The sequence below is a fragment of the Poromitra crassiceps genome (genome assembly GCF_964638095.1).
Source record: "Poromitra crassiceps genome assembly, chromosome: 19".
Lineage (NCBI taxonomy): Eukaryota > Metazoa > Chordata > Actinopteri > Beryciformes > Melamphaidae > Poromitra > Poromitra crassiceps.
Window position 1 is genome coordinate 4,849,296 of NC_139646.1, and position 15,000 is coordinate 4,864,295.

General features: G+C 46.8%; 2 protein-coding genes across 2 annotated transcripts in view; both read right to left on the minus strand.

The window, feature by feature from the left end:
* Positions 1–3,956, minus strand: part of LOC310793562 (procollagen galactosyltransferase 1-like) — a gene marked incomplete at both ends in the record, with an annotated part of 18,451 nt that extends 14,495 nt beyond the window's left edge. The window contains one exon of the mRNA XM_083655376.1: positions 3,739–3,956. Within this exon, the coding sequence (XP_083511502.1) occupies positions 3,739–3,956 (218 nt within the window). The remainder of the gene's footprint in view (positions 1–3,738) is intronic.
* An 835-nt stretch (positions 3,957–4,791) lies between these two features.
* On the minus strand, positions 4,792–13,679 carry LOC310793498 (protein Niban 1-like; the record flags this gene model as incomplete). The annotated part of the gene is made up of 13 exons (XM_083655300.1): positions 4,792–5,015; positions 5,821–5,932; positions 6,027–6,112; positions 6,384–6,516; positions 6,637–6,804; positions 7,857–8,009; positions 8,582–8,686; positions 8,983–9,098; positions 9,814–9,975; positions 11,894–12,008; positions 12,101–12,226; positions 12,730–12,857; positions 13,625–13,679. The coding sequence occupies 13 exons, from the start codon at positions 13,677–13,679 to the stop codon at positions 4,792–4,794; spliced, it is 1,683 nt and encodes a 560-aa protein (XP_083511426.1).
* Positions 13,680–15,000: the final 1,321 nt, after the last annotated feature.

The window sequence follows — 15,000 nt, forward strand, 5'->3', positions numbered from 1 at the left end:
TCCCCCTCTGTCTCTGTCTCCCTCCCACTATCTGTCTGCATGTCCCCCTCTGTCTCTGTCTCACTCCCACTATCTGTCTGTATGTCCCCCTCTGTCTCTGTCTCACTCCCACTATCTGTCTGTATGTCCCCCTCTGTCTCTGTCTCCCTCCCACTATCTGTCTGCATGTCCCCCTCTGTCTCTGTCTCCCTCCCACTATCTGTCTGTATGTCCCCCTCTGTCTCTGTCTCACTCCCCCTATCTGTCTGTCTGTCCCCCTCTGTCTCTGTCTCACTCCCACTATCTGTCTGTATGTCCCCCTCTGTCTCACTCCCACTATCTGTCTGTATGTCCCCCTCTGTCTCTGTCTCACTCCCCCTATCTGTCTGTCTGTCCCCCTCTGTCTCTGTCTCACTCCCCCTATCTGTCTGTCTGTCCCCCTCTGTCTCTGTCTCCCTCCCACTATCTGTCTGCATGTCCCCCTCTGTCTCTGTCTCCCTCCCACTATCTGTCTGCATGTCCCCCTCTGTCTCTGTCTCCCTCCCACTATCTGTCTGCATGTCCCCCTCTGTCTCTGTCTCCCTCCCACTATCTGTCTGTCTGTCCCCCTCTGTCTCTGTCTCACTCCCACTATCTGACTGCATGTCCCCCTCTGTCTCTGTCTCACTCCCACTATCTGTCTGCATGTCCCCCTCTGTCTCTGTCTCACTCCCACTATCTGTCTGTATGTCCCCCTCTGTCTCTGTCTCACTCCCACTATGTATGTCCCCCTCTGTCTCTGTCTCACTCCCACTATCTGTCTGTATGTCCCCCTCTGTCTCTGTCTCACTCCCACTACCTGTCTGTCTTTCCCCCCTCTGTCTCTGTCTCACTCCCACTATCTGTCTGTCTGTCCCCCTCTGTCTCTGTCTCACTCCCACTATCTGTCTGTCTGTCCCCCTCTGTCTCTGTCTCACTCCCACTACCTGTCTGTCTTTCCCCCCTCTGTCTCTGTCTCACTCCCACTATCTGTCTGTCTTTCCCCCCTCTGTCTCTGTCTCACTCCCACTATATGTCTGTCTTTCCCCCCTCTGTCTCTGTCTCACTCCCACTATCTGTCTGTCTTTCCCCCCTCTGTCTCTGTCTCTGTCCCACTATCTGTCTGTATGTCCCCCTCTGTCTCTGTCTCACTATCTGTCTGTCTTTCCCCCCTCTGTCTCACTCCCACTATCTGTCTGTATGTCCCCCTCTGTCTCTGTCTCACTCCCACTATCTGTCTGTATGTCCCCCTCTGTCTCTGTCTCACTCCCACTATCTGTCTGTCTTCCCCCCCTCTGTCTCTGCCTCCAGATCTGTAGCGGTTGTTTGACTGTTTTGGACTGTTAGAATGGCCGTGGCGAGTGAAAAAGGCTTAAGGAGAATAAATATTTGGCATTGCTTGCATGCCAGTGACAGAACTATGCCTAAAGGATGATGAGGATAGCTGGGGGGGGACAGAGGTAGATAAATGGGTTGGGCACCCCAGGAGAGAGAGCACCACAGTCCTACATGTCCCTGCAGAACACACACACACACACACGCACACACACACACACACACCATAAACAGTGTGTGTGTGCGTGCGTGCATGTACATGTAGCCTATGGGCTGTACATCAGGCATTCCATCTGAGCTGTCACACTTGTGTGATAATGGCGTGTACCAGCAGGTGGCCACTTAAGTGTTTCATTCATTTGCAACATTCACAAGTTCTCTCGTCCAACTTTTGAAAGTTGGCCTGATTCTACATCAGTTTGAGGGAACAGAGAGAACGTAGCTCAAACCTACCAGTACCAAGCACTAAACTGTCTTTTTGAGGCCATTTACACCTGGCGTTAACATGCGTTTTCTGTGATCAGATTGCAATCAGATTGTGTTTTATCACTTGAAATGCCAGTGTTTTGGGGGTGTAAACACCCCCAAAACGCATTGAAGAAGGATTGCATTCTGATCGGCCAAACCACCTCCGGAGGTGGTCAGGGATGCATTGTGTACACATTGAACACAAGTGTAAATGCAATGTGTCCTCTCAATCTGGATACAGCAACTTTATGTGGATTGAGAGGACAACCATTTCTGCCATCTGATTGCAGAAAACGCATGTTAATGCCAGGTGTAAATGGAATCAGGCTGAAGTGATAAAATACAATCTGATTGCAATCTGATGGCAGAAAACGCATGTTAACGCCAGGTGTAAATGGCCTCTTTGGGAGGTTTCCAGAGGTCGCGGACCCGGGGGGGGGTCCCAAGATGAAAGAAATGTGGGAACCCTGTAGCGTACACAGTCAGGCACAGAGATGGAGTCGCTGGCTTTGGATACAACTTGGGACAAGCTCATTCATATTTAGGCCTGCTTTATGCATAGAAAGGCACACGCATGGTATTTCCTGTGCACGCGCGCGCACACACACACACACACACACACACACACACACACACACACACACACACACACACACACGAAAAGATCTCTCAAGGTAGATTTATGGATGGATAAAACCCCTATGGAGAAAGCGACCAGCGTTTGTCTACATGCCCCTGCAGAGCGCACGCACACGCACACTAACACACACACACACACACACACACACACACACACACACACACACACACACACACACACACACACACACAGCTCATTCTAAGCCCTGGCTTTCCTGCTGATCGGCAGCAGAGTAAAACATAGACTTTATTCAGGATTAGAGAGAAACCTCAGCATTCACTCTGGCTCAGGTGAAACACGACACGCCTCCTTGGGGCTGCAGGCATCAACTGTCTGAGCAAACAATCACTGCATCGGAGCGAACAATGCTTGTACTTAAAAGCTTTATGCTGTGTGTTTATTTGGCTGCTGAGTTTGGGGGGCGAGAATAAGCTAGTCAGGGACGAATGCCAATGGAAATTAGTATGTCTCTTCAGTAACTGATCCACTGGCACACGGTCAAAATGAGCGGAGGTGAGCGCCGGTGTCGGAGAACAGGAATGATCTGGGAGATGATGGGGGCAGGGTGACAGGATAGCCTGAGGTGATGGAAGGTTAGCCGCTCACAGGAAACACATTGACATACTTTTGCATCTATGGGGCCTGGGCCATGAGAGAACCTAGACAGACACGTGTAAATGGCCATATGTCCTTTTACGCACACCATGTGTGAGTTTTCCTTCAAACGGTGTTGCTGGTTTATGTTTCGAGTCATGTGGAAGAGGGAGGGGAAAGAGTGGTAAAGACAAGAAGAGGGAGGGGAGAGGAGAGGGGGGGGGGGGGCGCAGGGGCGATGAGAGAGGCTCTACTGTGGCTGAATGGAACTTTTTGGACACGTCTGCTGGTGGTGCGCCCGGGCAGGCCTCTCCGTTCCCATTGCTGCAATTTGCAAGGCAACTATGGTAATTCAGCTTTGCATGATACCGCAGCACAATGCTTTCATCTCCGTTCATTTCACTGATTAATTTAATAATCGATTAGATTTGAGAACTTCAGCGAAAACGCGCCTGTGCGTTTTCCCTCATCATGTAGCCTATAAATCCCCCATCCCACAAGTGCTGACCTGCGCGCACCACAACAACGGTAATACTGACCTATCAAAAAACCACTACTACACACATTCATATGGGGACTTTATAGTAACGAGATGCTACGTTTATCTCCTATTAAATTGTATATTTGAAAAGTAGAATTTACCATAACTTATTATTCACAATAAGGGGTACAATTGAAATGCATGGAGGGAGGATGCCACTCACCATAGGGCAATTCGGTCCTTGGGGTAGTTGAGACGCTCGATGGTGCCGAGGAACAGCGGCAGAGAGTGCGCCGAGTTGCGGCAGACCAGCGCGATGAGGACCTGGGGAGCGAGGAGCGGAGACTCGGGGCTCCACCGCTCCTCGGGGAAATATCCCCCGCTCAACCCCGGCAGGAGAACACACAGAAGGGCAGACAGCAGCGAGGTGAGCCGCTGCATGGCAGGGATCTGCTGGAGAGGCGAGGTCTTTACGCGCGGCGCGGCGAGACAGAGAGAAGAGCCCAGAGAGGATGTTTAGTTTGGGGGTGTCCCCCCGCTGCTGCGTTATGCCGACTGAAAAGACATGGCGGAGGAGCTGAGTTTTAAAGGGCAGGTCCAGACGTCCAGACTGGTTGCTCTTTGTTCTTAATAGAATGTCTACTACAAATATCTCGGCTGCTTCATATTAAACTATATGTCACGCACGCATTTCTCCAATAGTTCCTGCAGGGTTTCAGGGAATAGTTATTTTTATAAGAAGAGGCAAATTGCATCACAGAAGGGTCATGGTATCCTAATTATGTACCGGTATTTTCCGATTCCGTGAGATTCCGCCCTCCCCTTTAAGAGCAGATCCAGCTGTAGTGTCCATTTGGAGGCTGCCAGAAAACAACATGGGCGTGTCCATGTGTTCAACTGGGAAACTCTAGATATTGGCATTTTGGCAAATTTCTGCATTATTAGAAGGACATTGATTGAACATGGGGTTAAATGGACTTTTCATTCAAATGAAATGGCCTACATTTTTACTTCACAAATTGTCCAACCTTTATTGCAACGAACGTTGACTACTTTACCCAAAACAAGGTGCATTTAGGAGTGAGGAGCGTACGTGGAGACCACAACGAAATGTATTCTACAAATAACATAAAAGCTACAATAAGGTGCAGCCAAGCCTGCATGGCAAGAAAGAGCATGCCATCATGAGCCAAGATCAGGGTCCATGATACGGCTGAATATTTCCACTGTCGCTCGCTGTGCTGTGCTACACTAATAAGCGTTTATAATCTTTCAGTCATGGCACAATGAGAAGGATGTACTCTCCTGCATCAAGCAGTGTCGGAGCGAAGTTTTCTTGGGTGACAGGTTCCTGCTTGACCACAGCTGGAGGAGGGGCGTCCTGCTCAGACAAAGTGCTCGGGGTGAGCGTGTCGGATCCTGAAGCAGAGCCTGCAGCAGAGGTTTGGCACAAGTTCTGCTGATGGCCACCAGGAGGCAGCAGATCCTGGCACATAAACTCTGAGAAATCAGAGCTGCAGCTGGAGAGATTATTACTACTGGGACTGGCAGGGAGAGACACACACTGCTGGGGGAGGGAGTATCTCATCACTGTGGGAACACACACACACACACACACACACACACACACACACACACACACACACACAGAGGGTTGTTAAGTTTTGGAATTATAACTTAGATACAATTGGAAAGTTTGCAGGTGAAAGGTGACTTTGAAAAAAATCCCTTGTTATCGTGCATTCCTTTATAACTGGGAACTGGTAATCTTACCGATTCAAAGTTCATGAGCTGGGACGTGACGTCACTAGAGCTGGTATTTCCCATTCCAAACTCGTAGGAGCCTCAGCAGCCCCAACCTCAAAAATCCAAGATGGCTGATCCGCGCAACAACAGTAGTTATAATCGTATAAATGCTATTTAGCACTTCTGTCTTGTTTGTGTCTCGTTAAATCAGCTGTACAAACAGCACGGCCTACTTCTATCTGTGTGGACATGAGGCTGCAGTGTTTGTATGTGCAAAATGCCACGAAATGCCTTGTTATCAACTGTTATTGCCAACAATGGCTAGCCTGGCTAGCGAGTGGATCTGACCAGTGAACAGTGAACTTCCCAGCTCAACTTTTCTGCAAATGGAATGCTAACAAAACGGATGTGACGTCATTTAGCCTCCACATCCCAGTTCTTTTGCGATAAAGGAACGCACGATTATTCAGGACTACTGGATCAAGGAAGAGTTTTTTCAGAAGACATAACAGTTGTCTATGCCCACCCAGCAGTCACTCATCATCATCAGACAGTGTACCTGTTTGGATGTGACTGGCCATGCTGTCTCTCAGGATGCAGTGGAAGGTGATGTCAGAGTGGATGAAGACTGCTTGGTCTGAGCTGACCATGGCGTCGTAACAGGAAAGATCCTAAGATCAGGAGGAGGTACCATGAAAATCATGACAAACAGGCTATATAATCTAACACAGATACACACATGCATACAGGTGCACACACACAAACCTGCACACCCACACTCTGTGTGAACGTGGGCAACGTTAGCTGCAGGATAGACTCCAGAATTAACTGAGAGCGAACAGCCAACAGTTCTGTATCCAGTTGCTATGTATACGTGTGTGTGTGTGTGTGTGTGTGTGTGTGTGTGTGTGTGTGTGTGTGTGTGTGTGTGTGTGTGCGTGCGTGTGTGTGTGTGTGTGTGTGTGTGTGTGTGTGTGGGTGTGTGTGTGTGTGGGTGTGTGTGTTTCAGTGAGTAACAGACACCGGGACAGAAACAGAAAAATATATAAGGTTAGATGTTCAATCAATAATAACGTGATTTCTTTTTACAAAGTATAGGAATTAGGCAAGTTTTTAGCCAACCCATCCAGTCACACACCTTTACCACTCTGTCTCTGACCCTACACAGGACAGCCTCGAGCTGGGGACGATCAAGAGAACAACATGGATATCGCGAGAGCAACCTCCGAAACATCACAGCACACATATCAACCACCTGAGAGGGTGAGAGGTGGGGGGGGGGGCATGTGAAAGAATGCAAGGTAAATATATAAATTGGGAGAGAGATTAACAGAATGCATTTCCAGTGGATACATTAACATGTTGGCAGAATTACCTTATAGAGAGCATTCTGAGCTTTGAATGCCAAAGGTCTCCAGGCTCCAGTGTGGACCCCCCATGTCTCCTGGAGCCATGCCCGCCCCTCTGAGCTCATCTCCAGCTTGGCCAGGCACTGCCACAGCCTGGTGTCATCTGGGCCCAGGCCGCTCAGAGGTCTGAGCACCTTCAGTAGCATGAAAAAGCTTGCATGTGCAGTGCGTCCAGAAAGTATTCAACCAACCTTGAATTTGTCCATTATTGCACAGCCAATTACATGTAGGCTACAACTGTATTGTGCCCTTCTTCCAAGACTTGGAATTATGGTGAAGTTGGCTGCAGCTAAACATCATATTTTCCACTGATTCAATAGAATATGGAGACACCAGCCTCCTTGTGTTTGTGCATTTTAACATACATTTATATATATATATATATATATATATATATATATATATATATATATATATATATATATGTAACTATATATTATATATAACTCTTGCAAACCTCGACATTTACTTTGAAATGAAAGATTATAACATATTTTATTTAAAGCCCCATTCAGTAAGTTTTCCAAGTTTTGCTATGGAGAAACTGCGCCCTCTGCGTGAGCCCCACACGTGCATTAGTATCGATAACGATATCGCCGTTCAAAGTCAACAAAACACAGCGCCAGAAAGCTCTATGTACATGTTGTGACATCGGGTACTCACCACGTGATGAAATAATAATGCATAGTCCCGTGAAACATAATTTTCGTAGCAAATCCGAATCAAGTTACTTCCTTGTATTCATGCAGACAGCGCTTCCGCTGTACAGCGAATGCGCGCATCCTATTCTTTTTTCTTTTTTCTTGCCTTCGGGACGCTGGCAGCAAACTGCTTAGTCCCAGGGCTGGCCAAGGGAGGGCGGTGTGGGATAAATAAACTCGAGAGTCTTCCTATTACAAGTCAATCTACCACGTCCTAAGACTAAAAAGCTCTTATATTACAGTAAAAAATGTCAAAAAATCTTACTGATTGGGGCTTTAAATATGTCATGTCCCTACAGGCTGTGGAAGCATTTCAAAATACATTGCATAATTAAAAAAAAAAGATAGCTTAGTTGTCAATCAAGTTAATAATAAATAAAGTGGTCTAAAAATAGAACAAAAACACCCACAGTGTGGCCTCAGGAAATTGCTGTGTTGCTAATATGCTGAAATGACATGACATGTTTCACATGTAGGCCTAATACCTCTTTCATTGATCTGCCGTTGGATCCCTCGTCTATGATGTCATCACAGGTTTCCAGGAAGTATTGCCGGGTAGAGGCAAATCCATCACAGATGGGCGTGGCTACTTCCTGCAGAGTGCGGTCGAGTCTTGGGATGATAACGTGCAAGAGGGACTGCAACATCAGGCCACACATGTCCTCTGAATGGGAGAAGCACAGCGGGGGAAATGTCCAATGAAGAACACAGTCAACACCCTCTCCCTCTAAACACACACACACACACACACACACACACACACGCGCGCGCGCGCACGCACACGCGCACACACACACACACACACACACACACACACGCACACACACACACACACACCTGTGATAGTGTGAGTGATGTTTTCTTGCAGCAGACCGGCCTGTGGCTGCTTTTCCAGGTGAGACCGACAGAGAGACAGATCCTGCTTCAGAACTGCCACTGCAGCTTTTACCTGTTGACATGCCTCCCTGTAGACCTCACACAGCAACTGACATGCATACACACACACACACACACACACACACACACACACACACACACACACACACACACCATAAACAGTGTGTGTGGCGTGCATGTACAATATACAGTACAGTATGTAGCTGAAGAGAAAGACAAGATTCATTTATGCATGTGAGTGCATGTATTATGCCTATATTATAAGTCAAAATATTTGATCTGAATGCTATTAATCCTTATATTTTCCCCTCACTCTGATCCAGGCCTGTGCACTCCTGTTGTGATGTGCAGCCATCTTGGGAAATACTTGGTCCCTCAGATAGGACATCACTTCCTCCATCACCATGCTGGCCAGCACCTGGGTAGTGAAGGGAAAGAGAGGAGCGGCCCGCGGAAAACAGACTGAGGAGGACAGAGATATAAGAGAGGCAACGAGCCTCCGGGGCGGCAGAAGACAGCAGACAAAAGAGACGACACGGCTGCATGACAGCATACAGCACAAACGACAAGCCTCAAAGCTGTCAAGTGAAGGGATGGCTAGTCAAGGGAAGCAAAAGAGAAGTGGACATGATATGAGGGTGGCAGGGTGGTTCAGAGACAGCAGACAAGCAGAGAAGATAGTCATACCAAACGTCTCGTCTGATGATTGCTCACCTCTTCCTCGTTGCCCGTCGGAAGAACTCCTGTTTGGCAGCTCCCCCGGAGCCGCTTCAAGGAAGACACAGCATCCAAGAAGGCCCTGGTCTGTGGAGAGCTGTCGCTCCACAGCACTGACAGACAGGCAGTCACACCAAGCATCAGACGAGAACAAACCATGCCCAAGGCATCGCACAGGAAGTGACTTTAAAGGAACACTCCGCCCATTTTCAACCAGCTTTGTATCATTAGAACATCAGTAGTATATTAGAAAACTGTAAACGGTTTTGAAGTCTGTCATTTAATTTGACAGTTATTGAGTGTTAAAGTGTGGACCAGTGACATCACTGGTCCACACTAACTCAAATAATTAACTCATTAACTCAAATCAACTCTCAATAACTGTCAAACTAGATGAATGATGAATAGTTTGACAGTTATTGAGAGTTGATTTGAGTTAATGAGTTAATTATTTGAGTTAGTGTGGACCAGTGATGTCACTGGTCCACACTTTAACACTCAATAACTGTCAAATTAAATGACAGACTTCAAAACCGTTTACAGTTTTCTGATATACTACTGATGTTCTAATGATACAAAGCTGGTTGAAAATGGGCAGAGTGTTCCTTTAAGAGTAACAACTGAATAAGACAGAACTATGAAAGGATGTTGGACTATATTTGTAGAAACATAATTCACATGATCAGGGTGGTTTGCAGGCTAGTTATAGGCCTATGTATCAATTCACAAAAGTATTGTCAATAATATTGATTTGGACCTGCAGGAAGAGTAGCTGCTGCAGTAGCAGTAGTAGCAAATGGGGATCTAAATTTCAACTTTCAACTATACCAGAGCTCTGATGCTGGGTTGCGGCTCGCAGTGTGTTGGCCCACCGTGTCTGCTCCTGGAATGATGCGCTGGCCAGACACACGGGGGCGCTGTAAGGGTGCTGTATGAACACGGGGAAATCGGTGGGGCAATCCCAAAACACCATCTTACCAGCTGATCTACCTGACACACACACACACACACACACACACACACACACACACACACACACACACACACACACACACACACACACACACACACACACCCCACACACACACACACACACACACACACACACACACACACACACACACAGTGGTGGATTCAGGCTGTTGGAAGGGCAGGGGCAGAACAAAAATTAAAAGGGCATCTACTGCACAACATGGGGCCAAAACAGTGCGGGAAAAGCTAATATGCACTGATCTTAATTATTGCACATTTTAAAGTTTGCCTCCCTGGTTGTAAACATAGTGAATTATAATTGTAAAGGAGGTCAATTTAAAATCTTAAGTATTGGGCGGCACCCCGAGATTGTGGTCACAGCAGTACCCACTTTGGGAAAGCCTGTCCACCTGGCCTAGAGGGCACCTTGTAGGGGAGACTGTAGTGTAGTGCACTGCTTCTCATTTTCTTCACTGTTTTTTCTTCTCTCCATTGCAAGGGCACCTCACTATGTTCTCTCACATGGAAGGGCATCTCAGAGGGCATCTCAGAGGGCATCTCAGAGGGCAGGTCAGAGGGCAGGTCAGAGGGCATCTCAGAGGGCAGGTCATGAGTTTTTCATCAAAAGGGAACCTCAAGTTTATCCCATTCGTTGTTTTGATTTCTCGCCCATTTTCTCCCCAGTTGTAGGCTGCTCGGTCAATTTCTCCCTGTTGCCCCGGGTTGTTGCTCCACCCTCTGCCGATCTGGGGTGAGCCGCAGGCATAGACTAGCACCATGCTTCCTCCGATACATTGCGCAGTTGTTCACCAGCAGGATGTAACACGTGGGAGGATCACACTATTCCCACCAATTCCCTTCCGCCCCGAACAGACGCCCCAACCGACCAGAGGAGGCGCTATAGGTTTATCCCATTCTAAGGGCACCTATATGGCACAACATCATATTTTCTCCACTGTGGCAAATCCATTAGGAAACTTCCCCACATTCTCATGGATGCAGGGACACGCTTTACAGCACTGCATCACATTCTGTCCACTGGAGGCGCACCTCTTCGCGCACCTCTTCGCGCACCTCTTCGCACCCTAATTGAGCACTTCATCCTGTTTTCTCACCTGTAGGTGTCACCCTATACAGCATTTTCTCGACTAAAAAGAGCACCCTTTGGGACACTGTCATATATAGGGGAGGCATAGAGCAGTGGTTCTGGTGGTGGGCCTCAGTCAGCGCGCCATCTAGTGGGCAATGGAGGACCTCTCACATCAAGATATCAGAATTTATTTGGGAAGGTGGTCCTCGGAAATGTTTTCGCAGTCAGAAGTGGGCCTTAAATGACAAAAGGTTGGGCTCCCCTGGCATAGAGGGCACTTCATAAAGGCACCCTTTTCCATTGTAAGGGCGCCTGTATCACATTTTCTCCAGAAGGGCACTCATTAAGCATTATCAAGTTTGCTTGCTCTAGACGGCATATCATTTTTTTGCACATATTTTTAAAAGACCGGAACAAAGAAAGGAAAACAATAAAAGGCATGTTTGACTCTGTTGGATGAAGGGGCACCCTAGAGGGCACTCAATGCTTTTTTTCCCATGTGAAGGGCAGCCAATAGGGCATTTCTTCTCGTTTTCACCACTCTAGAGGGCACTTTAGCAATGTTTTTTCCACCATGGGGGCACTAGGGGGGCGGGCTGCACTCCCCAGTCTGCCAGTGTGCACACGCGCATGGTTGCACGCACGCACACACACACACACACACACACACACACACACAACACACACACACACACACACACACACACACACAACACACACACACACACATGCGCACACACACACACCAATGTGCCTGTTTGAACAAAATAGAATGTCAACAGTGTCTACTTTCTGTCCGTACCGACAGACAACACACAGCCTATAAGCTGTGCTCTCTTAACATACCTGTGGTGTGTTTGCACATGTTGTCCACTAAGACACGATGCTCTGGTATGGAGGTGCAGATCTGACAACCTGACAGAAGCAGATCCTTCTTACACCCCCAACCCCCTTTAAATACCTGCAACACAGGCACACATGCACACACTTGATCAGTCGACTAACAGTCACGTTCATAGCACAGATAGCTCGTGTAACAACTCATGATGGTACCTCTTTGGAGTCACGGCTCTCAACTGTCAAACTGCTGGTGACCTGTAGGTGGCGATGTCTCCAGGTCCCATCCAGGTACTGAGGCAGAGTCCCTTCCAACACAATCCCACCATGTGGGATAGCATCCTGCAGTACAGGGTCCAACTTTGTTAGAGCAGTGGTTCTCAAATGGGGGTCCGGGGACCCCCAGGGGTCCGTGGCATTTTGCCAGGGGGTCCGCGAAAAGTTTTCAGAAAAATAAAAATAAAAAACTTTTTTTTTTTTGCAAAAGCTATGTAGTTCAACGAAAATATTTTATGCTTTAAATCTAAAATTGTTCATGGATTACATTCTAATCTAACACAAACCTATCAATTTAAAAGTCAAGCACGTTATAGTGGAAACAATTAAGCTTAGCCCAAAATCACAAATCAGAATGAGGGGGTCCCCGGTATATTTTCTATCTTGTAAGGGGTCCTTGGCTGAAAAACATTTGAGAACCTCTGTGTTAGAGCTACTGTGCACTTTGTTAGAGCTACTGTGCACTTTTAGCACCATGAATGAACACAACATGCATGATTTGATGTATTGCTGTAGCATCACTGCTCCCTAAACTGAATAAGGATTCAAACATGTTGTAATTCTCTCACAGGACTCTGGATCAGAGGTCGGGGTTCGGTGGGCTCCATGTGTTTCTTCCCAGTGTTCTGCAGTAGATTTGAGCAGTAGTGATGCTGATAGAGAGGAGCCAAATCCTCCATGATGCCAGCTATGTGATCTGTCCATTCACACAGAGAGAGACACAGACAGAATGAGCAGATTTCAGTGTCACAGCACAGTGTGTAATGTAGCCAGCTTGGTCTGAGTGTCCGCCCTGAGACTGGGAGGTCGTGAGTTCGATCCCCGGCCGAGTCATACCAAAGACTATAAAAATGGGACCCATTTGCCTCCCTGCTTGGCACTCGGCATCAAAGGGTTTTGAATTGGGGGTTAGATCACCATGTGATTCCCGAGCGCGGCGCTGCTGCCACTCACCGCTCCCCCAGGGGATGGGTCAAATGCGGAGAACAAATTTCACACATTGTGTGACAATCAGTGGGACTTTACCTTTACCAACTCCATGGATTCATGTACTGTGAACATACAGTAGGCTACAATGGCAGTCGGGCCTAGCGGTCGGTAGCCTCAACGATGTACTCATTTGCAGCTTGCGCGTGTGTGTGTGTGTGTGTGTTTGTTTGGTAAATAACAGTTATCGAATGTCAGCTGTCAAGCATGGTTAGAGGTAGAGTGAGGTTATAGGGAGAGAGTGCGGCAGAGACAGTGAAGGTGAGGTCAAGGTTATTGCTTGTATTTCTTTAAAAAAAATCTGTAGCATGAAAAATATGAAATAGCAAAGTACAATAAGATTGAAGTTAACACTCCAAAAACCAGCAACTTTTAACATCTTTCAGTAAAACATAGAAAGTTAAGAATGTTACTGGCCTCCAGATTCAATGACCAGAACCACCTGCTCCACACAGCTAATTTCACCTACAGGCTTACCTGAGATGTGCCTGTGTTGCTTGGAGTTTAAGTGGCAGCTGTGTCTTCCACCCATTCTAATTGTTTCCCCCTCTCGTCTCTCCCTTTCTGTCTCTTCAGCTGTGTCTGATCCAAAGTTCTACCACAGCAGAACCTGCTCCATCGCTTGTCTCTTATCTGTGTCTGATCCAAAGTTCTACCACAGCAGAACCTGCTCCATCACTTGTCTCTTCTCTGTGTCTGATCCAAAGTTCTACCACAGCAGAACCTGCTCCATCGCTTGTCTCTTCTCTCTCTGATCCAAAGTTCTACCACAGCAGAACCTGCTCCATCACTTGTCTCTTCTCTGTGTCTGATCCAAAGTTCTACCACAGCAGAACCTGCTCCATCACTTGTCTCTTCTCCCTCTGATCCAAAGTTCTACCACAGCAGAACCTGCTCCATCACTTGTCTCTTCTCCCTCTGATCCAAAGTTCTACCACAGCAGAACCTGCTCCATCACTTGGCCTTTCATTTCTGCAGGCAGATGTCTTCTCCACTCTGCACAGCACTGTGTTTCTAATTGTCTTTCTGTTCCTCTCCCTCCCTCCTCTCCTCATGCCTCATTTCACTGTAATAGACTCGATCAAATTGATCCGTGTTGACAGTCAATACTAAAGACAGCCGTGGCAAAACAGCCGCCAACACTACGCTGACACCCTCATACTCCTATGTAGTTGCGGCAATATTAAACAATGCTATCACGATAGCAGCTGTGCAGATACATATCTAAAAGCATGAAACACGTCATTTGATTAGAAATGGAGGAGCCATTGTCCAGATTACAGATAAGGATGAATGTAGCCACAGAAACTCTTTCTCTCCTCTAATCTGTTTATTTTTCCAGCTTGTAGTTCCACCTCCTTCCCCCTTTCATCATCTTCTCTAATCTTTACTCCCTTTGTCTCTTTTTAAATGTCAACTTCATCTCCTAACCCCCCTCTCTTTCCCAGGGGTCGGACAAAATATCGATACTCACGGTATCGCGATATTTCCACTTGCGATACGTTATCGATACACTGGCACCAAGTATCGATATGTTTATTTTTTTATTTTTTTTATTATTTAGTATTTTTATTTTTAATAAACAGGCTAAAATATTATGCTGTGTGTGGTAGTTGAAACATAGTTTCAAGTTGACGTTTATTTATGTTAGTTGAAACAAAAACATAAACTGTAGGCTACATGAATGGAAATGTTTGCTCATTAATATCTACTTTTAGAAATTATATAGGTAGGTAGGTTATATAGGTTTTCTTGTTTTAATAATAATAATAAAAAGACTTAATGTGTAACTTTTCCTCCGTGGTATCGAAAATGGTATGAGTGAGTGAGTGAACTCTGAGAGAGTTCATGTC